At 35.8% G+C, this 26321-nt stretch overlaps 1 protein-coding gene across 1 annotated transcript; it reads right to left on the bottom strand.

Moving 5' to 3' along the window:
* Positions 1-268: 268 nt before the first annotated feature.
* On the bottom strand, positions 269-24228 carry LOC140153763 (uncharacterized). Its single transcript, XM_072176616.1, has 3 exons — positions 23464-24228; positions 19723-20091; positions 269-7251 (listed from the first exon to the last, which is right to left on the bottom strand). The coding sequence occupies exons 2-3, from the start codon at positions 20006-20008 to the stop codon at positions 7058-7060; spliced, it is 480 nt and encodes a 159-aa protein (XP_072032717.1). The 5' UTR covers positions 20009-20091; positions 23464-24228; the 3' UTR covers positions 269-7057.
* Between the last annotated feature and the right edge of the window lie 2093 nt (positions 24229-26321).

The following is a 26321-nucleotide window of genomic DNA, read 5'->3' as shown; positions in this document are numbered from 1 at the left end:
CTGGCTCAACTTACCCCACCATTTGCAAATGATTTTTGGCGTCTCACTGTGCGAAAGTGCAAAATATTGATTACAATTTTGTGGTATCATAACCAAGTAAACATACACATGTTTCATTTGTAACACTGCATTTGGGTCCTGCTTTATTTATTTGAGCATAGTGAAAGTAAATGTAAAAAGTGGCTCAACTTACCCCACTCTCCCCTAGGTTCAGGAGTAATTCAGTACTAGATAAAATCACAACCACAAGATGCTTTGTTTATCCAATTAAACATATCTTTCTGATTTATTATATTTAATGTATATAATATAGATAAAATATAATTGCAAAATAACAACTAAATGGACATTTACATTACATTATCGAACATGATACAATGCAACATTATTATTTTTCACACCTAAGTGTTTACATGTTCAATTAAAATTTACTTTTTTTTCAAACATATAATATAGACATTGAGCTGGCGTTTTAATTTATATTTGTTTTGTTTTTTAATGGTATTACATCCTACTCATTTGAGTTAAACACCACTAATAATAATTTGTCACCAATGCGACTTGTAAGTGTTTTAAGGCCCAAATTTAGGCAATTTGAAAAAAAATGCAAATTGACATAGGCCAAGATAAATATAAATATAAACAAATTAAAAAATATATTATTTGACAGATTCAAAAAATTATTACATCTCCTTGTACTGTGATTGGCTAAGGAAACAATCTGCCTGCCTACAAACATGTACTAACCAATCACAGTGCTGCTGTTGTTGATTGACACACATCCACTTCTATTTTCATCACAAGAACTGTGATCACAATGGGATACCATTGGTCACAGAATTTAGTCATTAAAATGAGCAAAAAAAAAAAAAAAAAAGAAGAAAAAAAGCCCACATCAATGATTCACTGAATGATTTTCATACCATTTACTGTGAGTAATACCGATGATTTATGGGTGTGAAATAAAACATGCTAGTGTCTTCTCAACTGTAAAATCCAGATGAAAATATAACAAATATTGTGATGTGAAGCTTAGTAAAGCTGACAATTAATTTACAATAAGTATTTCAAATCAAAAGTAAGTAATTCTACATGATATAAAAAAATCTGAAAATCAATGAAACTGTTCACTTTTCTTGTTTGATATTATTGTGTGAACATAGAGAGGTTACTAAAGTCTTAAAGGTGCATGACCAGATAATAACAGCCTCATTCCCCACCAAAATGCAGATTTTGGTATCGGGCAAAAGTTCATTTTTTTCTCATAACCCCAGTGAAATGTTTAGGCCTGGAATACATTTTGTATAGACAGTATGAACAAGATGGGGTTCCCGCACCATGAAGCCTTTAAAATTCAAGGACTTTCAAGGTCCAAAAGCATGATTTTCAAGGACTTGCTACAACACAAAAATCATGATACGGCTCTCCATGCAGCATGTATAAACGAAAGTGACAGCTCTTCTCCATTCCCAAAATGTGGTCACAATTATACTTTAATCATATTTTCAAGGACTTTCAAGGACCTTGTGCAAATTTCCAGGACTTTCAAGACCTTCATAAGGTGTTTTCAAATTCAAGGACTTTCAAGGACCGTGGGAACCCTGACAAAAACATGGAAGTCACCACCCGATTTTTGCTTCTAGATTCAAAATTGCTTGAGCAAAATTTAACTCAAATCTTGGAATAAGGATGTTTGGGTAATGGACCTCAATGTGAGGGGTTACATTTGACCATTATCTGGTCATGCACCTTTAAGAAAGCTCAAATTGTGTATCAGATTCAAAATTTTGAGTTGAAATTGATGTGAAATGATGTCGTCATCATCATCATTAACAACAAAGAAATCATGATATGAACTTTACAGAAAAACTGTGTCAGAATATCTGATAGGTGATTCATTGTTGGAAGATAAAAATTGTACCAAACATTTCATGATAAGTCTAGCCAATTAAACATAATATAGAACAGGTTTTATTAATGTCTATAAAAAGTATTAATCCATTTCACCGATGTTGCATCTAATCAGTTTTATAATATTTGGCAATTTAGGCTATTATTAATTTTCCTAATCTTGGTATAAAAAAAGTCAATTTACATTTGGCACATCATGGATTGGAACTTAAAGGGGCATTCAGTGATTTTTACTCAATTTTTTTAAAAGTACACTGTTGAAGTCAATGAAGTGTCATTATAGTACATTTTGTTTTGACAGAGAGAAAAAGATAAAAATATTTTGGTATCTTAAATTATTTTCAGTTGACAATATAGCACAGAAGCACCTTCTTCAGGATACAAACACCCCCACCCTACAAAAAGGTGACAAAGGTAATTCCTACTCTTAACATTGTCAATAATATGTTTAAATCCGATATCTCAATTTTCAATTTTATAATACCATAACTTACAAACTCAATATCTTCACTTAGGAATGTCCGATTTCATTGGGGATAACGGCATTGTGGAGCAAAATATCTCTGTAGTTAAGATATGTAAAAACCTCAAAATTGATAACCTGCCCAAAAGTGTCTACTTTTGACATGACACGTCACTTATTAATATTAAAGGAAACACTATAATTTTCATTAAACTGGGCATTTTTGAAAATTGTTACTCCATTCCATTAATTTTGCTGAATTAAGGTGTACCTCAACATGTCAACACAGTTTTTAAAGTTACTGTGACATCAGAGGAGTACCCTTTCAACATTTCAACCTAAAACATTAAAGGGACAATCAGGGATGATCTTTCATTCCCAAACTACACTATATCTCACACGTGGCATTTTTTTCCACTTATGATATGAATACAATTAAATAAGCTGTACACTGTGCTTTTCATGTCGAGAGGCAAATCTTAAATTTATATGCCTGTGTATACGAAATACAGGATATTATCTCAAAGATGGACATAACCTTTTCTTCAAATTTTGCCAGTATTTCTGAAGAGAAAATGCTTCAAGTATTTCCACGATTTAGCAACAGTTTATAAGTGAATTCCATACAATTTTCTTTGGTCCTCCATGAATCTCTGAAAGTCCCTTTAAGTTGAACACCCCAACATAACCTGTGAATGCCACTTTAAGATTCCAAAGTAATTACATATACATAAACACTGACTTGCTTAGTGTAAGATAAATCATGGCTGAGACTGAAAGTCCTAGAACAAAGACAAAAGCTTCTTTTATGATGCTGACTTGATTTATGATTGATAAGCCATGCATGCAACTGTCCTCATTAATTCACTTAACTTTAAAATGCTCATCATTTAATAAATCTCCACATTATGATTATCATTAATTTTACCACGCTTTGTGCTGAAAAAAGCATCATTTTTAACTCAGCACACTGAGACAGAGGTGGGGTGGAAGCAATCACAATGTATAGAAAATTAAATGCGTGGCAATTGTGAATATAATGCGATGAGTCACATGGATTAAAGAGCTGTGATATGACCAAGTCAATGATTTTTTAGTAATTGGGTCCGCAATCCATTAGGGTCAATTACAGGCCTAACCAAACTGTTGCGGAGCCTTTTAAAGGGGTTGATTCACAACCAGACAAAAACAATTAGAAAGAGGTACCAAAATGATACAAATAATTATCTCCAAGTCCACTTTGTGTTCTAAAACGTCAGATTTGGCGCAACATTTATGGCAAAACAATTATACCAATTAAGCTGTTCTTAAGTGAGTCAAATGTTGCAATAAATGTTTGTAGGCAATAAAACAACTTATACTCTTCAGAATTTAATGAGATACCATCTCTCTGATTTCAACTTCCCGTCTCTTTGCATGCAATGGGCTATGCCGGTTGAAATCCATACACTCCCTATGGAAAACACACCCTTAATCTCTCAAAAAAAGTGAATTTCAAATGGGGTTATCTGAATGGCGACTCCATTTGAAATCTATACACCCTCTGTGTGGGAGAATAAGGTCATCATGTCTTCCACAGGGGGTGTGTGGATTTTTACCTGCAATAGCCCGATGACAAATGTAACTAATCATTATCTCAAATATGCTTTTATCTCCCAAATGGGACTTTCAACAAGTGAGTACAGTGTTTAATGTTTTTAGTCTAAGTAATAGCTGTAAAAAATAGGTTACAAGTAATACAACTTAATTTAATATAATTATTTGCATGAATTATTGGAGAAGTACAGATAATAATCCAAAATTAGCTTTGTTCTTTCTCTTAATTTTGATTTAGTTTCATTTTTAATCAGGGGAAAAAAATACAATAAATAACAATATCAATACTAGGCTTTGTCTTTCTAAAAATATAAACTCGAGTCACCAAAGTGTTAATTAACATTAGCAGTTGATACAGGATTATAAAGTTTTATTGAAGTTGAAAATAATTAACTTGATTTCACAACTAGCATCATATTTTTAAATGTTGTTGTAGGTACATGTACATAATCATTAAATTTGTATGATTTGATATTTTGGTGTTGATTATTTAAGACACTTGAGAAAACAATAACAAATAATACAAATGTTGTGACTGCTTCAAATTATGTTATTTTCACTTTTCTTCCAATATGTAACTACAATGGTAGAACAAAGTACTGCAATGCATAAATATAACATAAGAGTATATTATGAAAAGATTTGAGAGACTGCTGCTGACAGCAAACACCTTACTTTTAAAAATAAATTTGATATTTATCCAAGTACAGTCTAAACCATAATAGACACAAATAATCTAAAAAATAATGCTATCTTTCCTTAATAAGGCAATCATTGTCATCTATCTTACGATTCAAACTACTCGGAAAATAAGAGCAACAGGCTGTTCCTGTTGAAAACCATACACCCCTATGGAAGACATGACCTTAACCTCCCACACAGGGGGTGTAGATTTCAAATAGAGTCACCCATTCAGTCCTGTATGAAATTCACACCCCCTGTGTGTGAGATTAAGGTCATATCTTCCATAGGGGGTGTATGGATTTTAACTGGAATAGCCCAATAATTGAGAGTAGTAGTATGCATGACTTATACAAGAAATATTTAGAGTCAAGGAAGCATTTGAAGTTTCAATAAAGACTACATTGCCAAAGCACTTGAAGCTATGGTGTTTAGCCCACAGCAGCTGATGATATTGACTTCTAACAGCACAATAACATTGTTTTCATATCAGGACAAAAACTTAAGAAGTTAACTTAAAAAAAACCCAGAATTATTCAAACTATACAAGATATTTATACTTCTTTAATCTATATTTCTCCATTTATTGTTATTTCAAATGAGTGTTATTAAAATAATATCTAATAGCTGCACAAAGAAAATGGTAAGTTTAATATATGTAAGTGAAATGTGGGCATACAATTTCAGCTATACTAAGCCAAATGAATAAAAAATAAAATATCTTCAATAATAACAGTCAATGTTCAAGCTCATACTGCATTATTCCAGTTAAACTCCATACACCCTCTGTGGAAGACATGACCTTAATCTTCCACACAGGGAGTGCAAATTTCAAATGAAGTTACTTGAATAGGTGACTGCATTACAAATCTAAACCCCCTGTGTGGGAGATTAAGGTCATGTTTTCAATAGGGGGTGTATGGAATTCAACTGGAATAGCTTATTTCACTCATTCTTAGTCTGCTTAATCATTCCATGCTGCAGTTTGTCCACCTTTTTTCTCTCCCTGTTCTTGATTTATACATGCATGCAATACAATGCAGCAGTCAATCACACTGTAACACTGGGTACAGTTTGATCAGCTTATAAATCGGCGGATATTGTTAGGTATTTACCACTATGCCAAAAGAAGACCGATGTTACAACTGATAAAGTTTATCTGTATGGTCTATATTTTGCATGTTGAAAAAAGTAGAGTATAGGACTTCAATTACTAATTTGTGATGCCTCTGCTGGTCAAATGTCATACAACAATTTTCCAAATAAATATATAGATATTAATCCACAATGTTATAAATGATCCCCGATTACGTGCCGATCATACTATAATCGCACACAGGTAGACTAATTTTGATCCTGGCCTAAGATGATGTTAGCCTAACAGGGTAGGACCATTTATTTCCTCTTGATCATTGTGCATTACACACTTATAGTAGATGACAACATGTGACTTCATTACTCAGTGGTGTGTAGCATCATAGGGGATGAACAGGCCCCCAATCAGATAGAAAATTTTGAAAAATCCCACTGAAAATTGCTGCAAAATGGTTGGTGCCTCCCAAATCGGGCTTGGTACCCCCAATCAAATAACTTGTGCTATGCCACTTTGATTAATAGTATTTTTTGACCATAGGCAAAGTCCCATTTTTGCCCAGGACTAAGAATATTAACTAAGCAGTGGATTCAGGGGCTTTAAAATATCTTGTCACCTCCAGTGTGATACAAGACTGTGTCAAATCAGTCCCGACATGATATTTCTTAAAAGGTGCATACAATGCATTGTGAAATATCTCTATCCAAAAATGAGACGCCAATCAAATGTCCTAAACTATTGCCGACTATTTTGCTTGGTGTTCAAAAGCCAGCCATCACCAATGCTACTTTCATCCAAGCTGTCTGGAATAGTTTGAGGGTCTGATCAGAGGTACACATAGACTAATTCCAATCAGCCGTCTACACTTCGCATGTACTGTGTATGCTTCGTAGTGACGACTGATTATCTTACAGCCAATATCATGACGGACTTCTGAAAACTGTTCAATGCGACTTCAGTTGTGCGCTGTAGCGCGACTGACTAGCGGCGCCCGCGTACCGCGTCGCTGTACCGCGCCGCTGTGACAAGATCGCGCTCTGAACTTCTAAACACAACAAACTCGGTCAAAAGGTCAATTTGGACACAACTGCGCATGCTCTATGCCACAGGAATCCTGTTGCAAAATCCGTCACTTTTTTTCCATGTAGTTTTCTCAGTCGTCAATCCAGGCGGTTGACGACTGAGGGCAGCAGTCTAAGGTACACAGATCAGGGCGGTTGATTCTTGTGGTGGTCTTCCTTTCAATCTTGAATCAGAGCTGTTAGGTGGATCATGCGTCAGAATTGAAGTCACATAAATTACTGTGGTTGATTTCATTTCTTTCTTGAGTCTGGGCTATCGGGCGGTGTGATGGTGTGATCCGAGGTGGCAGATCCGGATGACGACTGTCGTTTTGTTCTACTCCGAGGCTTGCCTATGATGGGTAGCTGAGTTGGATTATCGATAGGAGTTGTACTTGTACTGCTGCTTTGACTTGACTGCAGTGACTGTTGGCTCTTCTCTTCATCTGAAAAAATAAATAAAAACACATGAAGAAGAAAAATTGTTAATGATCTAACTTCAATGAAACCGTTGCCAAATCCACATGGTCTCAGCATACTTCACGGACATTAAGAAGAGTTCTAACTTGAAAATTTCACCTGCACATAAAAACCTAAATTTAATCTACTGCACCAGATATACTACTTTGATGTGGACAGTATAGAGGCCTACCCTATTCGTAAAGCCACAATTTCTCTGTGTTACAAAATTTAAATTCTGTGTTACAAATTAGACGATTTCCGTGATTTTCCGTTTTCCACTATAAAGCACAGAAAAGTTAAAACAAACATGTTTTAAAAGTCTATTTTGTCTTACATTTTACTCTAGTATGGCCAGAATTGTGCATTGTAGGCCTGTAATTAATGCTAGAATGGGTTCTTTAATGGTTGATTACTGCTAAATAATCACTTTTCTTTGTTTTATTTTGCAAATCAACACAAAAGTAAGACATTTTACACAGTGTTTTTACTATTTTGTGGCATTTTCAAATTTCCGTGAGCAAACCCCGAATTCTGTGAATGTGTCCGTTTTTTTCGTATCACGGAGAAATCGTGGCTTTACCTATTTGCCTTACAAGATCAACCATCACATCCTCTCTCAGATGAGTGCTATAATGTTTTACCAAATCCTTTTTACAAATTAAGCATACTACTAACCACCCCATTTTATACAAGGTCAGATGAAGTCCTGTGCGTTTTTGTGAGGCCTACTCGTTTTTTTCAAATAGTTACGTTACATCACAAGCCAAACAAAGCCAATTTGCTTGTATATCTGAAGGTAATGACCGCATTTACTCTCCAGGTTCACGACTCAGTCAGTAGACATGTATCTTTCATTGTCAACATGATTGACTGTGATTTAGTAACTATATCTATAGGCACAATTAAAACAAACATAAACGCCACGGGGTCAGTCTGGGGCTGCACATTGTCTACTTTTCAACACAACGGTAAAATAATTACCCCCTGAATTCCCCCACACTTCAAATCATCTAATTCCTATAATTCCCTTCATTCTTAATGCAAAGATTACTCTATATATCAGCAGATGTCAAAATATCAATATACAAACATATGCCATATGTAATCAAATTTCAATTTAATCACCTGTTTTGATTTCTAACAAATACACATATAAGCTGACCTGTTGGCTGGCTTATGTGTACAACTATTTCTGTCTCAGTTAGCCATACGTCCTAGTGGATCAAGACTTGACTGTGCACTATATGATTATTTGAAATTATGTTGATTTGCTCAAGGTAATAACTTTCACTTTTCATGTCAGTTGATCCTACAAAGTGAACGAATTTCTCAGTTGATCCTAAAAAGTAATGAATTTCTAATTACTTTTACCAGAATACACCCTTTCTTTTTGAAGTAAATGCATGTAACAATCAAATAAAATATGTGATGTGATCGGTTTAAACCCTTCACATGGTGATGTTTTTAATATTTGAGTTTTGTAGACAAAAAAAAAACGTTTTTATTCTGTACCTGTGACTTCAACATCAAAAGTTACGAGCAAAGAAGGATTGAAAAAATAATAAAGATATAGTTAAGGGATGGGGTATGAACGTTTGGAGAGTATTTATTGTGGGCACATTAGACATATCGAATTGTATTCTGAATACGAAGAATGTCCTTCTGATATCAAATAATTTTGATTTTTGAAATTCGCAATGTAATACACATTTTATGGCAAATGATTAAAATTGATATTTTGATATTTAACAGTACTCAGTAAACTTTATAAATCTGATGATTTATACTTAAACTGTATGTAGGTGGGATGAAAAGACGATGATCAATTGAAAATTTTGACCTTTTGTATTGAAGATATGGATTTTTTTCCCAAAACACCAAAAAAAATTACCGTACTGACGCGAGTATAGTCCCACCCCGTTTTTGGGTGAACATTTTTCAAAATTGGGGGGTGGGACTATGCTCGAATTTCAAAAAAAAAAAAAAAAAAATTTTATTTTATTTTTTAAAGTTTTTTATTTTTTCGGTTTTGTAGTGTCCCTAGACCTAGACCTAAATGCTAGGTTGACTATGGTTGACCTAAAAAAAAAAAAAAAAAAAAATTCAAGATATTTTGTATTTTAATATGAAAATTGATAATTTGTATTCATGTCATAGTCTATTAATGATTTCAAAATGCATTGAATTTGAATGCATTTTGAAATCATTAATAGATTATGACATGAATACCAAGTATCAATTTTCATATTAAAAATACAAAATATCTTGAATTTTTTTTTTTTTTTTTTTTTTTTAGGTCAACCATGAATGATCCTAGCATTTAGGTCTAGGTCCTGGGACACTCCAAAGCCGAAAAAATAAATAACTTACAAAAAAAAAAAAAAAAAAAAAAAAATTTTTTTTTTAATTTCTGAAATTTTTCGAAAATTTGGGGGTGGGACTTTACTCGAAGGTGGGACTATACTCGCGTCAGTACGGTAGGTCTTTTGGGAAAAAAAAATCCATATCTTCAATATGAAAGGTCAAAATTTTCAATTGATGGTCGGTTTTTCCTCCCAGCTACATACACTTTAAGAATATATCATTAGATTTATAAAATTTACTTCGAGGACTGTTATGTATCAAAAATGTGAAAATATCAAATTTTAATAATTTGTCATAAAATTTGTATTATATCGTTAATTTCGAAAAATGAAAATTATTTGATATGAGAAAGACATTCTTCGTATTCAGAATGCAATTCGATATGTCTGATGTGCTCTCATGTCCCACAAAAAGTACTGTCGAAACGCTCAAAACGCTCATTCCAGATCCCTTTTAGCCTTTAATATTTTTATAAAACAAAATAGCATAATGCAACATGTTAAGGGTTTTCACAGATCACATCACATATGACAAACAATGATGTGTGAGAACATTATTTTCGTCATTTTAATCTGTAAGAGGAAAGTTAAACTCAAAAGTAGTATTATAATGAATCACTGAGGTGTTACAAGTTCAGCATACGCCCCCTGAAGCATCTTTTGACCTCTTATCAGTTCTTCATAAATGCGCAACATGAATTAAGTACAAAAAACAACTCGCCTCAGGGCCCGCCTCAGGGTAGGATTTACTAGAAGAAGTGTCTCTGGATGATGTGTATTTTCCTATATTTTCCTACATTTTGTCAGTACTTTAAATCCTTAGGCAAATGCACATTTACAAATGTTTGTCTCATTAATTTGACTTAATCTGATCAGGCACTTGTCAAGTCATTGTGAACACTATCAACAACAAAAAGTTGAGCTTTATGTGAAATTGACTTGGTCTATTGTTGTCTATCGCCTGATATATGTCTGTCCGTGTCACTTGAGCCTCTGACATATTCCCATGTTACTATCATATCATTCCCTAGCTCATTGTTTACACGCTGATACTTAGCACATGTCTATATGCTTGAAAGTCCAACAATGGGCTATTCCATTTAAAATCCACACTATCCCTGTGGAAGATTTGGTTAAAGTCTTCTACAGAGGGAGTATGAGCTTTGAATAGAATAGACATTCGGGTAACTTCCATTTGAAATACTCACTCCAGTTGTGGCAGATATAGGTAAGGCCATAATACAAGGGGAGTATGGGTTTCAAAATGATTAACCCTGACCAATTACATTTGAAAAACATTATCCCCCTGTGGAATATATTTCCAAAATCTTCCACAGGGGTAGTGTGGATATCAGCTGGAATAGCCAAATGTAAGCTTTTCTGAAAATCCAATTAAAAAAAAAAATTACAAACTGGCTCAACACTAGGTATGCTTGTACTTATTTTAATACATATTTTATGTCAAATATGTTCATTGAATGTCAATTTTAAAGTAGCTTGGTTACTTTATAACCACTTTACATTTCATTTGGAAAGTTTCAACGCAATGTTGCTCCTTATAAAGTACAAGATGGTTGCATATGGCAATAAACCAATGGCACAGTCCTATTAGCTTGGTCGGTAAGGGGCTACACTCTGGTGTGTGATAAGCGTGTGATAGTTTGATTCTGAGCCCCTGCAGTATTCTGTTCTTGTGGAAAACTTGAGCTAGCTTAAAATTCCCCTGGATAAGGCTCTTACTGCTAATTGCCCCGTTCTATCCATACAAAACTTGGGAGGGGGACTGATCCTGGCTGTAATGGTTATTCTATATGTAGACTGGTTAGTGTTCTGTACCTGTATAGAGCCACATCACTGATGATGCTAATTGGTTTATAAGGTGTGTCTTGAGTCATACATAACTGGGGCTGATCCTGGCTGTGATGGTTATTCTATATGTAGACTGGTTGGTGTTCTGTACCTGTATAGAGCCACATCACTGATGATGCTAATTGGTTTATAAGGTGTGTCTTGAGTCATACATAACTGGGGCTGATCCTGGCTGTGATGGTTATTCTATATGGAGGCTAATTAGGGTTCTGCCCATGTATAGAACTGCATCCCTGAATGTTGCTAAATGGTTTATAAGGTGTGTCTGAGTCATACAAAACCAGGGGCTGATCCTGGTTGTGATGGGTATTCTATTTTAGGCTGATTAGGATTCTGTGCCTAAATAAAGTTGCATCCCTGATTGTTGTAAAATGGTTTATAAGGTGTGTCTTAGGTCACAGTGGTCAGCGATTTTCTGTAAAGCGCAATGACCTTACGTGTTTGCACTATTTATTAATCAGTGGTTTCATATAAACTTGTGTAAACCCGAGTACATACTCCTTTACGTCATTTCCTTATTATTATCTATTGAAAATACTTTGAGTGATAGAGTTACATAGCTATTCAGATTATAGTACCACCCTCTTGAGAATTACACATCACAACATAGGCCTACTGCTACAAATACATTCTCATTATCAATACACCAAACATCCCGTCAACCGATGTCAATGTACTTCTTCGGTTAATGTTCAGAGACAATGAAACAAACGATTCATTGATGGAACATTTCCAGAATGCTACTAGACTAACACATGTGTAACATTGTGCCCCTCCTATTCAAGTGGTATACCGCAGGGAAATAGGGATTGATTCAGTAAGGAAACCAAACTCTAATAGATCAATGTGCTTGTGTGTGTACATTAATGTTCTGCATGCTGCTACAAGTTTCATGTGAGTGAGCCGATGCACTCGGGAGATTTCACCCGAAAATGATCTGCCACACCAACAGGCCAATATATTTGGTTAAGGGATCTAAAATGAGCGTTTATTGCGTTTCGACAGTATTTTTTGTAGACATGAGAGCACCTCAAACCTATCGAATTGCATTCTGAATACTGAAGCATGTCTTTCTGATATCAAATAATTTTCATTTTTGAAAATCACAATATAATACAAATTTTATGACAAATTATAAAAATTGATATTTTTCAAATTTTGATATATAACAGTCCTCGAAGTAAATTATATAAATCTAATGATATATTCTTTGTGTATGTAGCAGGGAGGAAAAGCCGACAGTCAATTGAAAATTTTGACCTTTCATATTGAAGATATGGATTTTTTCCCAAAAGACCTTTTTTTTGTGGGTGTTTTGGGGAAAAAATCCATATCTTCAATACGAAAGGTCAAAATTTTCAATTGATCGTCGGCTTTTCATCCCACCTACATACACTTTAAGTATAAATCATCAGATTTATAAAGTTTACTTCAAGTACTGTTAAATATCAAAATATCAATTTTAATGATTTGCCATAAAATGTGTATTAAATTGCTAATTTCAAAAATCAAAATTATTTGATATCAGAATGACATTCTTCAGATTTCGAATGCAATTCGGTATGTCTGATGTGCTCTAATGTCCCACAATAAATACTGTCCAAACGTTCATACCCCAGCCCTGAAGTTCATCATCTGTACTATTAATACCAAACCAATGTATTACAATTGCTCCGTAACCTCATCTGGAAAGAAAACGTTCCTTTATAGATCTTCAGTTACTTGGAACAAGCTTCCTCCCAATCTTTGTGTCAATTTTAATTCAATGAGTTTGGGCGGATTCAAAAATGCAATTGGTCTGTAAGTTTTGTATAATAATTTGAGCTCAACATTGCTACATTTTGCTTTGTATCATGTTTGGTTCTTTCATTTTGTATAATATATATTTCTTATTTTGTTATTATCATGTTCATGTATATATAATTATAATCAGGTCTTCCAGGGAGACCAGGAGTACATTTGTATTGATGGAATTTCCTGAATAAATAACTAAAAACTGCTGTCTGTTCACAGAGGTGCAATAGTACCCATCCGCCCGGTGGGTAACAATGTTACGACAGTACAAGTTATAAAAATGTCCAGAGCTCAAGCTTAACCCTGCATATATGGACACTATACTGGTCATCTAACAACATTTCTAATTGGTTGATAACTTGAAATGCTCAATAATGACTAGGCTTTAAACTATTTATGGTCAAACTTGCATTTGCAGATGATCTTATTAATACCCTCCTTGATTGGTTAAAAATTGGACACAATACTCATTTTAGCCAATCGGCAGATAGTTCTCACTGTGTTAACTTTCCTATCAAGTAGCCCGCTGTCTTAGACTGGGTCAATTGCTGTAGCTCTTATGTCTTCTAGCTTTTTAGCATGTCTGGCTAACTTTTTTTTACATTTGTTTATGTATATTATCTTATTACTTATTGTGTTTTTAAGTAGTATATCTGTCTCCGATTCTGTTTTACAAGGCTCAAATTTACAACAACACTCCCAGGTAAGTAACATCCATGTTAAATACAACTTGCATTAAACATTTACTAGTCACAATTGCCAATAACAAGTGCCCAAATAAAATCCTCTGAATGCTGGGCTAGTACTTGTAACTTGTTACAATCACTGCCCTGACTGGCTAGTACCAATAAGAAGTTCAGATACAAACCTGCTCTGCAGCTTGTGCTTTGCAAGGGTTAATAATCATTAGGGCACAAGTACTTTTGAAGTGAAACAGGAATTAAAAAAAAAGTAAAGAATCGCATCCGACTAATATCATACTTGACAAACAATGCAACTTGCAGTGATTAAACACTAATGTTGTGGTCTGTCTACAACATGGTTGCATTGTCTACAGTTTGCCAGTACAATGCGCTCATACTAAACAGTTATGTACTTCACAGTGAGGTTTAAACTTATCGTCATTAAGTAATGTATTCATGTGAATGTGTAAGCACATCATCACAATCCATTACTTGTATAAAATTATCAACACAAACGCCATGTAATGGCACTTCCAGTTGAGTAACTGAAAGGTCCAGCGATGACAATATGCAAGAAACAATTGTTTGCAATACATTGTTTGCAGTATTAATGTTCTGCAAGTCTACTCTATTATAGGTAAAGACCTATAATGCGCATCAAAAGTGTTGGTGCACTTTGATTAGGGTAATGTTAATAAGTCCCCCATTCTCCAATCCCCAATCAATGTTGAATCCTGCAAATTTTGTTCATGCGTGCCAAGTACTACCCGACATTGATTGGTATGGAAAGGGGAGGGTTGGGAGGTTAGTGCTGAGTTTAGGCTCGACATCAAAAAAAGCAGTATTTCAGCACAGGGTTTCTGAACACAAGAGAGAGCACTCTCCTGTAGGAGTGCATATGAAATCAGCTGAACACTCCTTTGATCCGTGTATGTGAGGTCAAAGTGTTGGACAGTGACTCAAGGCGGTACCAGCGAGGTGTCAAAGAAGCTGTGTACATCGTAGCCTACAAACCAGACCTCAACAAAGACCAGAGGCCCACCCCCTACAAAAAGTTACTTGGGTCAAGTGGTTTGGGTTCATTGCCCAGATCATGTGTCCCGAGTAGCAGTACGCCATCCACTACTACTCCCAACCCCAGAGCGGAAGAAGTGATGTTCGGAGCCATGGCAATTTTACTTGTAGGTCAAAATTTACTCTGCTTGTGTGAATAAGTTTTTGTCTACATTAGGGTTTTTCAGCACATTAAAAATAACAGAAATAAGGCCACAGCACAGTGCAACATTTGTGCAATAGGTGTCCCAATAACTTTTGATGAGCATTATTATACCCTCTGGAAGTGCTCACAGTTCATGTCAAGTCTGTGACGTCCATCAGACTGAAAGGTTTGAGCCACTTTTTCCAAGTTATAATGATACAGTGGGATTGTCTCTCCCCAGGCTAAGTTTTGCTGCACATACTACTATCCAATAACATGTCCATACATAATAATAGAAGTTTTAAAATTTGATATTGACAAAGGCTCATCGACATAGTGGCTTACAGGCTAAATGTGAATCTCAATCTTGATCTGTATCATTTTTAATGTATGTGACATGGAAATTAAGCTCTTCCAATTAAAATCCACACTACCCCTGTGGAAGATTTTGGAAATATCTTCCACAGAAGGAGTGAGAGTTTCAAATGGAATTAACACATTCACAGCTCCATTTGAAACTCACTCTCCCTCAGAGGAAGATTCAGGTTGAATCTTTCTCAGAGGGTGAATGAAGTTGCTTAATGTGTTCATTCCATTTGAAATGCATACTACCCCTGTGGAAGATATTTCCAAAATCTTCCACAGGGGTAGTGTGGATTTTAAATGGAATAGCCCAATGGGAATGACCAGTGTAGCCATATTTAGCCTTGGGGTTCAGAGTGGTAACACTTTCTGCTGGTAAAATTAGCCTGTCATTGACAAATTGGGGCTATTCCAGAAATTAATTGCACCCTTTACAGAAGACAGGGGATTCCCAACTAGTTTAGCCTGTGTTCTCCATAGGAATTCCAAAGGAAAATAATCTTTTAGCAGCGGGAATTCCCAAAAATGTATCATGCTTATTTCAAATGACTAAAGAAGTGATGAGATTTCCCAAAATTTTGAGAAATTATACATTTTTTCTGTTCCAGGAAATCCTAATTTTTCAATGGAATTTTCCCCAAACTAGTAGTTCCCAAATGTTTCTCAATGAAATTCTGCTCTAGGAATTCCTGACTTTGTAAAATAAGAAATCAATAGGGATGTCCTGTCGCAACTGGAACGAACAGATGCCTGTAATACCATTTTTTTCCAATGTGCATTACCAGACTTCTTTTTTCAATGTGCAGCAAGTAGAGTGAACAGTTTGCAGCTTATTGTGGTTTTAAACATCTTATTTGTCAAAGTTTAGTGGTTTAAACCTTTGATCACAGCACAAAAATTTGCGTTGACACGTTGACTTTCATCAGCAGACTGGCAACCACTCTACGACCATATTTTGGGGTCAAGTGTCCAAAAAATTTGCTGACCACTATGTGGGCTGCCAGTCTGCTGACATTTACTACCAACACAGATGAACTTTCATTCTAATCTTATTTTCAAAACTTTCTGACAGAACTGGTCACTATTACTATTAGCATTTGTGAATTGACCGGCACAGTCAAGTATTTTGCTTCAGGGTAGATCATCTTCAATCACCTTGAATTTCAACTTAATCCATCCCGGGATCCATCCTCTAAAATAATGTCTATAAATTTTACATGGACATATTTGTAGTAAAACCTGCGTATTCACATAGCCTTTGAGCTGATATGACTACAAATCATGATTTATTGAGCTTTGTGTCAACTTCATGGACAGCACACATATGTGACCATCAACCAGCGGAGGATTATGACTTACGCACTCAATCCCAGCTGTGACAGTAAGATCCACCAAGACATTTTTTTCAAGGTAGTTTTCTTCATGTAAATTGTCATTATTACCATCATGAGAACCTGTGATAGCCAATTTACCACAAAACTTACAGAATTTGTCTGTTGAAGAATGCAATTAATGTCTGGCCCAGATAAAGCATGATTTAGGCTGTTCCAGTTGAAATCCATACACACCATTTGGAAGACATGATCTGAACCTTCCATGCTGGGAGTGTGGATTTCAAATGGAGTTACCTAAATGAGGGACTGTATTTTAAATCTACACCCCCTGTGTGGAAGATTAAGATCATGTATTCCATAGGGGGTGTAAGATTTTTAAATGGAATAGCACTTTGTAAGCAGGTTCTTCAGCAACCTTGAATCTCCACCTTAATTCATTCTTTATGTAGGCCTAATGGTGTCATATAAAGACCTCACAAAAAGTAGCGCAGCCGTCCAACGCAGCCGTAATGCTATTTGTCCAATTCTGTCAATATTAACGACACAGCATTGTTTTTAAGGAAAACCCCTGAATTTAGAAGTTGCACTTACAGCAATTAATGCTTATAAAACCTGCCATTATCTTTGCTGTAGGCGTATTCAAATCAATACAATGTACGGTAACTTTTAATTTCAGGTTTTTTTCTTTAAAAATACTGCTGTGTTGTTAATACTGAATTTGAAAATTGTGTGAAGTGGGTATCAAAAGAAGCGTACATACACTTTCTAAGTTAAAAAATTGTGCATATGATGATATGATTAACCCTAACTCCGCTGAGGCTTTTTGGTGGAACGGAAGGAAAGAAGGAAGATGAAAGAGAATTTTCATTTACTCGGGTGCGGTTTATAACCCCTGACCCCTCAGGTGCTAGACACGCTCACAGCCATACCTTGCCACGGGGGATTGCCGTGGCCAGCCAAGCTTTCCGTCACCATATGTGCTTTCGCATGATGATGCAATCGAATCATGTGGAATATTTGCAGTTTCTTGTTTTTGTAGCTTTTGGTAGAGTTAGGATTAATAGTTTTGAAGCTGAGACGTATTTGTAAACGGCTGTGTTACTTTTTGTGTGGTCTCTAGAATGACCATCATTGTTGCATTAAGCCTTGGCATTTTGATTACACTACATATGACTAACATGATTTATGAATTAGCTTTTAGCCACATCATGTGGCGATTCAAGGCTATATAGTACATGCTTTTTTGGTGTTCTTTAATAAATTAGATTTTAGATGACAGCTTTGATCCAATTCTTCTTTGCCAATTTATGAAGATTAGTGGGTCTAAAACACTGACCATGTTGTTGTGTCATGACAGAAAAGTTTTGCGGCTGGCCTTGAATTATTTCATCGCTACATTCTACGATCTATGCAACCATCTGTTTGACTTATTTTTTTACCAATGTAGAGTACCCAACTTAATAAGCCGTGAATATGGCTTGCAGGCCTTTGTCCAGAGAGAGGGCCATCACATGCCCTTACTAGGTATATCAAGACATTCGTTCTGTTGTGGTTTTGGCACACAAGTTTGGACAAAGCTTCATACCAAGTTATCATAGTTGAAACAATAAGCTGATAATGTTGCACTTAAGGCATGCCGCCATCTGGTAAATTCCTTCCAAAACATTGTGAGGCCTTTAGTGGTCAAATTTTGTGACAAGCTGTTAATATAACTTGATTGAATCATCTTGACCCACTCCCTATCCCTGAAGTGTAGTGTTGATTATTACTTAATGTAATCTGAGACAATAAAGTAAGTGACATGATTATATTGTATGTTTTAATTAATGTGGCTTACCAGAAGCAAAACATATTTGTATCTAACTAAGGAAGTTTCATCCCCTTAATGCTCTGCGTAGGCTTCAACATAAAACGTTTTGAGATATTTTCTCAAAATATCATGAGCTATCTCAAGAACCACTGAACCAATACCACTCTTGTTTGTACTCATTTTAATGCATCTTTTATGCTGATGCCAAATATGGTCATGAAAATATACAATTCTGAAATTTTGAATTTTTAAAGAAAATTTTGTCGTCTGCCATCGACACCCAAGTGGAGAGGGGTAATTTCACATGGTAAGTGAGAAGAATATGAGATTCAAAACCTCAATTTTGATATGGTCAAAGTGGGAATCATACTACACCACTTATTTTGCCAAGTTTTTTGGAGATTTGCTGCAAACTTAGCTAAGAACAATGAAAAATCAAACATTTTTTCAAGATTTTTTGAGGAAAATTGAAAAAGCACCCATTCTATAATCACTCCAAAGAGCCCGACAATGCTACGCAAATCTGCCACATATCCAAATCCCCACCTCTAAGAACCCCAGGCTAAGCTATCATTTCTAATCATTCTTACTTTTCCAATACCAATACCACTCTTGTTTGTACTCATTTTAATGCATCTTTTATGCTGATGCCAAATATGGTCATGAAAATATACAATTCTGAAATTTTGAATTTTTAAAGAAAATTTGAAACTTGTCGTCTGCCATCGACACCCAAGTGGAGAGGGGTAATTTCACATGGTAAGTGAGAAGAATATGAGATTCAAAACCTCAATTTTGATATGGTCAAAGTGGGAATCATACTACACCACTTATTTTGCCAAGTTTTTGGAGATTTGCTGCAAACTTAGCTAAGAACAATGAAAAATCAAACATTTTTTCAAGATTTTTTGAGGAAAATTGAAAAAGCACCCATTCTATAATCACTCCAAAGAGCCCGACAATGCTACGCAAATCTGCCACATATCCAAATCCCCACCTCTAAGAACCCCAGGCTAAGCTATCATTTCTAATCATTCTTACTTTTCTTCTCCTTCATACTAGATTGCCCATGAGGTGAGTACTTGTCAGCGAGTCGTCCAAGCTGCGTCGTCGCCGCCAACTGTAGCAATTTCTCTGGCTGCGTCAGTCTGGTAGGTCTCATCACGCTCCCTGATCCAGCGGCTCCTCCTGCGTTCACCACACCCGACGATCCTCCTCCTCCCATGGCGGTATTCCCTCCTCCTCCTGGTGGATTGATCTTGTCCATTGATGGGATAGTGCTGGACTTATTACTTGGTTGTTTGCTGAGGTGGATGTGTCCTGGCATCTAAAGCACCTGTACTTTGGGTAGTGGATGTGGAAAGAGTTGTGAAGCTATATCGCCACCGAGGTGGGGTTTGGCTGGCATACCTGTCGGGAAAAGAGAAAAATGAGCGTTGGTTTGTCAAGAAAGAGGAGTGGTGTGTTTAAGTGTCTTTGATGAAATATGACAATCTTGGTATAAAGTGAATAATGGTGGAAACACTGAGTTAATTTCATAAATCTTTCAATATTGGGAGAAAATACTACTTACTTTTAACTTTTAAATAAAGAATTCAAATTATTTAAAAAAACCAACGATTTGCCAGTCAAGTGAGTGTCATTTAAACTTATTCCTACTCACTGGGTGTAGCATGATAAACTTAGATAATCAATGATACCTTCAACATTTTGTCTGGTTTTCAGTGTGAACATTAATATAGTCCATATGCCTTCCACGAGGCAGTAATTTAGATGTTGTCTTTTAAAAGTATACATTTTGAGAACGGATATTACACAAGGAATCCAACTAGCCTAACAGATTCCTGCAAAAATGAGCAGTTTTTGAGCAAATCACAAAATTTGATTTTACTTAACTGCCTCGAGGAAAGCATATGGACTATATACAGAATGTGCTGCACAGCATAAGACAATATTTCTTGCGAGTCATAGAATAATAGTGCAGTTCAAGGAATCAGTGCATACTATGGTCTTTGCAATCGGATAAACAAGTAAAACAAATCTGTCTTGAGTACAATGCTTATAAATTATCATCATCTGAACATTGACAACAAACCTTAGCTTACAAGTGTCAGTAAGTATTGGGCTATTCCAGTTGAAATCCACACTCCCTGTGGAAGATTTTGGAAATAACTTCCAAAGGGGGAGTATGTTTTTCAAATGTAGCTGGTCAGGGTTAATCATTTTGAAACCCATACTCCCTCTGTATTATGGCTTTACCTATATCTTCCACAACTGGAGTGAGTATTTAAAATTGAAGTTACCCAATTGTCTATTCTATTCGAAACTCATACTCCCTCTGTGGCAGACTTTAGCTAAATCTTCCACAGGGGTAGTGTGGATTTTAAATGGAATAGCCCATTGTCAATTAACTTTAAAACAAGAATCCCCGACCAGAAAAGCTTAATATCACTACGCTATAAAGCTACAAAGAATCCCTGAACCATTCCAAAATACCTGCTACAATTGCAGCAGGTATTACACCTTGCTTTGTTCAGCGTAGTTTTATCTTACTTTAATTTTATCTGCTGCACACATAATAGGGCTATTCACACCGAGTACATAATCAGTCACTTACGCATTCAATAATCATCTGGTCATGTAACATGTACATCAACAGGCGATGTCTTTTTACTTTGACAAATAGTTCTGTATCAGCGTCAGTGTGAATACCCCATCGTAGACTCATTGCCAAAAATGTCTCAAGCTTCATATGTATATCTCACACAAAGAAACTGTAACAGGTTGTTTAAAGTACCCAAACTCACACAGCCTAATGCAACCCTGAGCTGGATATGATGACCGCAAGCATTTGGCCACTTACTAAAAGCACTGTCCCAAACCTTTCGCCAATACTTCTTGATATGATTGAATAAGTCAATCATATAGTACATTAATAACATAATGCAAAAGGTTCGTGAAAGGCACTTTAACAGCTATTTCAGTTATTATTATATTAAATAATTTAAGCTTTGCACTGTTATAGCTTTTACGACGAAATGCAGATACCAAGCCTTTTTGAAGGACACCAAGCATAGGCCAAAGAACTAATGAACAGTATGCTCGCAAAAGCCACATTTTTTGCCAAGCTCATCATGCCCATTTTAAAAGAGTTAATCAAAGTGACACATTTGGACAGTGCATGTGAAAATGAAGAATCACTACTTGTATTAACTTGTATTAAAATGTTACTAAGATTGTAAACATCAATTACTATGTGCACATGTGCAGTACTAATACTTAATGTACAAGGTACAGAGCCTCCCTCTCTTTCAAATCCTAGCTGAAATGGGGAAATGTGGATTTCAAGTTTGTGGATTAAGTTTTTAACATATATATGTGTGTACTCAACTACAGTGAACATATTTATCATGTTATCCAATGTACTTTTATTTGAATTAACGATGGTTGCACAGTCCACATATACAAATCTACACATGTGAAAACCAACATTGAACAATACTTAATATTTATTATAATAGCTAAATATATTCCGGTTTAAAAACTACAATTCTGATTCATCAGTTCGGGTCAATTTTGCTGGTCCCATTTGCAACATGAAACCTCAAAATATATGGGTCTAGAAGGATTGTGTTTTTAATGAGGATCTAGAAATGAATGTATCATATTGATATGATTTCCCCATATGACAAATACCATAAACCATCCCTTTATAAACCTGTTATAAAAGTGCCTTACACAATTCATCAAACCAAAATGGCTTTACAGAGCAGAAATTTGATGGCCCTCTACAGTTAGTTTTTTAATATAAAGGTGATGGTTTATCTGTGGTTTGCCCTATAGGCATACTTATGATGTTGATGACCAGAAACTACATGTACAATATTCTCAAAATTTGCAAATAATGTGCCACAGTGAACTGTTTTTCATCTAATTTGGTGCAATTTTTCTGATGAAAACAGACCCCGACAGAGACTGATTACTTCAAACTAGTACACATACATCTCTGACCTTACGAAACGCTTCATTGTTGGTACAGATATGTAAGTAGCAAACAGTGCTGGCTGGTTAAAATTTTTAAAAACTTGTGTAAAATTGATCAAAACATCAAACCAAAATGGCTTTACAGTGCAGAAATTTGATGGCCCTCTACAGTTAGTTTTTTAATATAAAGGTGATGGTTTATCTGTGGTTTGCCCTATAGGCATACTTATGATGTTGATGACCAGAAACTACATGTACAATATTCTCAAAATTTGCAAATAATGTGCCACAGTGAACTGTTTTTCATCTAATTTGGTGCAATTTTTCTGATGAAAACAGACCCGACAGAGACTGATTACTTCAAACTAGTACACATACATCTCTGACCTTACGAAACGCTTCATTGTTGGTACAGATATGTAAGTAGCAAACAGTGCTGGCTGGTTAAAATTTTTAAAAACTTGTGTAAAATTGATCAATCTTTGCCCAAAATAGTCAAATTTTAAACATTTTTTTGGGGGAAAAGCCTATCTCTATGTCCCTTTCATGGTGGCACCACCACAAAGTATAAATAATCTGAAAGCGAAGAGATACAATTCAACTTTTTGTTGTGTCAATGGTGAGAGTTAGTACAGTATGATGTGCTGAGCTCCTAAACGACTCAAGATAGTGAAACCTAAACCAACTGTGAACTAAAGTGGCACTAAAAATGAGCACTAGTCTGTGTTATTATTATAAGCCATCTACTTGTTAATGCTGTGCCTCTTTATCGATAATGCTACACAATCCTTCCCTCACCAATACGATTTCCAAAACTTTGTTGCATGCCTCGGAATGAGGCACTAGAGAGCACTTTTCTCTTCTTCTTTTCAATTTTACTACTGGCTGGCAATTCATTGACAGTGTCTACTTCTCCCGTGTATTGAAGCTTTTCCCAATCATCTGGATAAATTTCTGTATCTGCCGCTAAGGCAACTTCGAACGGCTTTAGGAGGATAAAAACAGGCAACATAATCATATTTCAAAATGACAATCAACATGGCATTAACCATAAATGCTATGCAAAAGTACTTTGCATCATATCAAATTGATATGATCCACATAATAGCTTTTTAAAACTCAGATTTGACACAACTGAATCATCATTTAATGCCTTGATATTTATACCAAAAAAAAAAACTACATCGCCATAAAACCCCATGATAATCTTCTCTGGTGAAATCTTTGCGATAAGTTTTCAGCATACCTATCTCCCACGATGACAAGTGCTATCAAATATTAATACACACATTCATGTGATCAGCGGATTGTATACGCTTCCAAATTCCATGGGAATCCAACCCACGATTTCAAATCCGCTGCGATCGTGCTTATAGGGTAATTTGAGCATGCATGCTGTTGTGCTGGGACTTGAGGTGATCTGATCTGTAGTTGTTTTGTACCTCGTAATCGTTACAAGGGTTCAGACACATTCTCTTACATCCATCTTTACATGGCAAAAAGGCGCATCTTGAAGTACGTTCCCAATATCATACTTTTCTTTCATTTAGTGCAGATCTGTATCATTTTATGGCCTTTTATTTTGAAGATGAGTGAAAAATAACAAAATCATGCAACATTCTTTCTCTAAACATGAATTGAACTAACTAATTTTGCAACTTTGGTCTGGAATTGATATAACTATTTTGTAATGCAATATTTTGTATCTTCTATTTCTTGGATACCCATGTGTATACTAGACATTTACTTTACTTGGTCGTTCAAATTCTCGACTACATCTGTTGCGATGGTTTGTAATATCTTTCCCAAACAATGGACACAAGTATAAGTATGATATTGGGAAAGTTTGAACTTCAAGGTAGCATAATTTAACATTATATTAATACAATTTTAACATACTTTGCTTTGTGACACAATGTGGTCCTTGTAGGTCAAAGGTGAAGAATGTGAAATTGAAATGTGGGTAAGAAGAAGGAGCCAACGACAATAATGTAGATTAAGACAATGAACAACTGACATGATCTTCTATGTAACTTGAGTATTCTGCACCTGTGATTATTTTAACACTTTCAAGCTTACGCCGCCCGCCACACAAGTAAATAAGGATAATAAATAAATGTTCAAAATGGCCTCCTCTAGATGGCTTGAGTGGATCAGAACTTGTCAAAGATGGAACACACCGATACACATTACAGCATTACACAATTCCGGGACACAATTGTAAGGCACCGCATCTGGTTAGGTCCTATAGCATTATCAGTGCCCATCTAGGCACCAATGACTCTTTTTGTCATACCCTGGTGATGTAATAAATGGTATCAAGCATAATAACTAACATTTGCATTGTGTTAATCGCTTTTCAATAAAACAACAAATGAAAGCAATGTGCAAATGTACAGGGTATGATAGAAAGAGCTATCAGTATCTATATCGGGGCACCAATAGTGCTATAGGACCAAATAGGATGTTGTGGCTAAAACACATAGAGGCCGTCGGCCTTTTCCACGGGATCTGCCATCTTGTGGGTACTGCCGTTCTGCATGTCATGCGTTAAACATTACGCCCTTGATTACGCGGAAGTCGCAGCGCGTAACGCACCTCTTCAGTCAAGCGTCAACGCGGTGATCTTAGCAACAAGGCACTCCGCACCCACAAGATGGCGGCGTTGACGCACAATGACTACCTCTATTTGGTTTATATGCTTATAGTAATGTTCATTTTTAGTAGTCTAGAGTAGGTCAAATGTTGAGCCAAATATTGGGTACAATTTTTGGGGTAAATGTGCCATTCCAGACTGCATTTACCACCTTTTAACTTGAAGCGAAACAAAACTATAGTCACACAAAAGCTTACCTGTGTTAAATTGTCTGGCAAGAAGAGGCTCGTAGACATGGGCTGAAAACGCTTCATAAGTGCACGGTTTCCTATGGTTCTTAACAATGGTTTCCAGGTACTTGGATCTTTCTTCATAGCTGAGAGGTTATATGGTTAAGGAAGATATATCCCAGTTGATATGTATACACATATTATTACAAGAGCAGTTGTTGCATAAGGGGCTGTGCAATAATTATGAGCCCTGGGGGAGGGTAAAATTGGGGGGGGGGGGGCAAGAAATTTTTGGCGAGCCGAAAGGGGGGGGGCAAGCAATTTTGCGATTTTTGGCACACATTCATGGGGCGCCTTTTTAATAAAACGCTCTAAAAAGGCTTAGGAAAACAGTACGGAAACGCTTAAATATGCAAATTTTCCTGCTCGCTGCGTTCGCAACATACATCGAGACCATTTAAGGTTTGCAAATTGGGATCCCAAAACTTTAGCAAGTGTAAAGGGTTGGGGGAGGGGTGGGGGCAAAGCTTTTTGGCGGGCCGAGGGGGGAGCGAGTTTTGGCGGGCCGAGAGGGGGGCAAGCGATTTTTGGATGAGCTGTTCGAAATTTTACCCCGGGGTAAATAATTATTGCACAGCCCCTAATGTCACATTAATCTAAACTGCATTAATTTGAACGAGGTACATTTCACCATATTGGTTTTCATCCTCCATATATACAAGTTTACCTGCATCATTTATTGTACGGTACCAAACAAAAACAACAAAATTCTCTTCCTATATCTTGTAATATAAATTGAATAAAACTGTGTCACTCTTATCTTATTTATT

This window comes from Amphiura filiformis, chromosome 5 (genome assembly GCF_039555335.1).
Source record: "Amphiura filiformis chromosome 5, Afil_fr2py, whole genome shotgun sequence".
In the NCBI taxonomy this organism is placed as follows: Eukaryota; Metazoa; Echinodermata; class Ophiuroidea; order Amphilepidida; family Amphiuridae; genus Amphiura; species Amphiura filiformis.
This window is presented reverse-complemented; position numbering and strand designations above follow the sequence as displayed.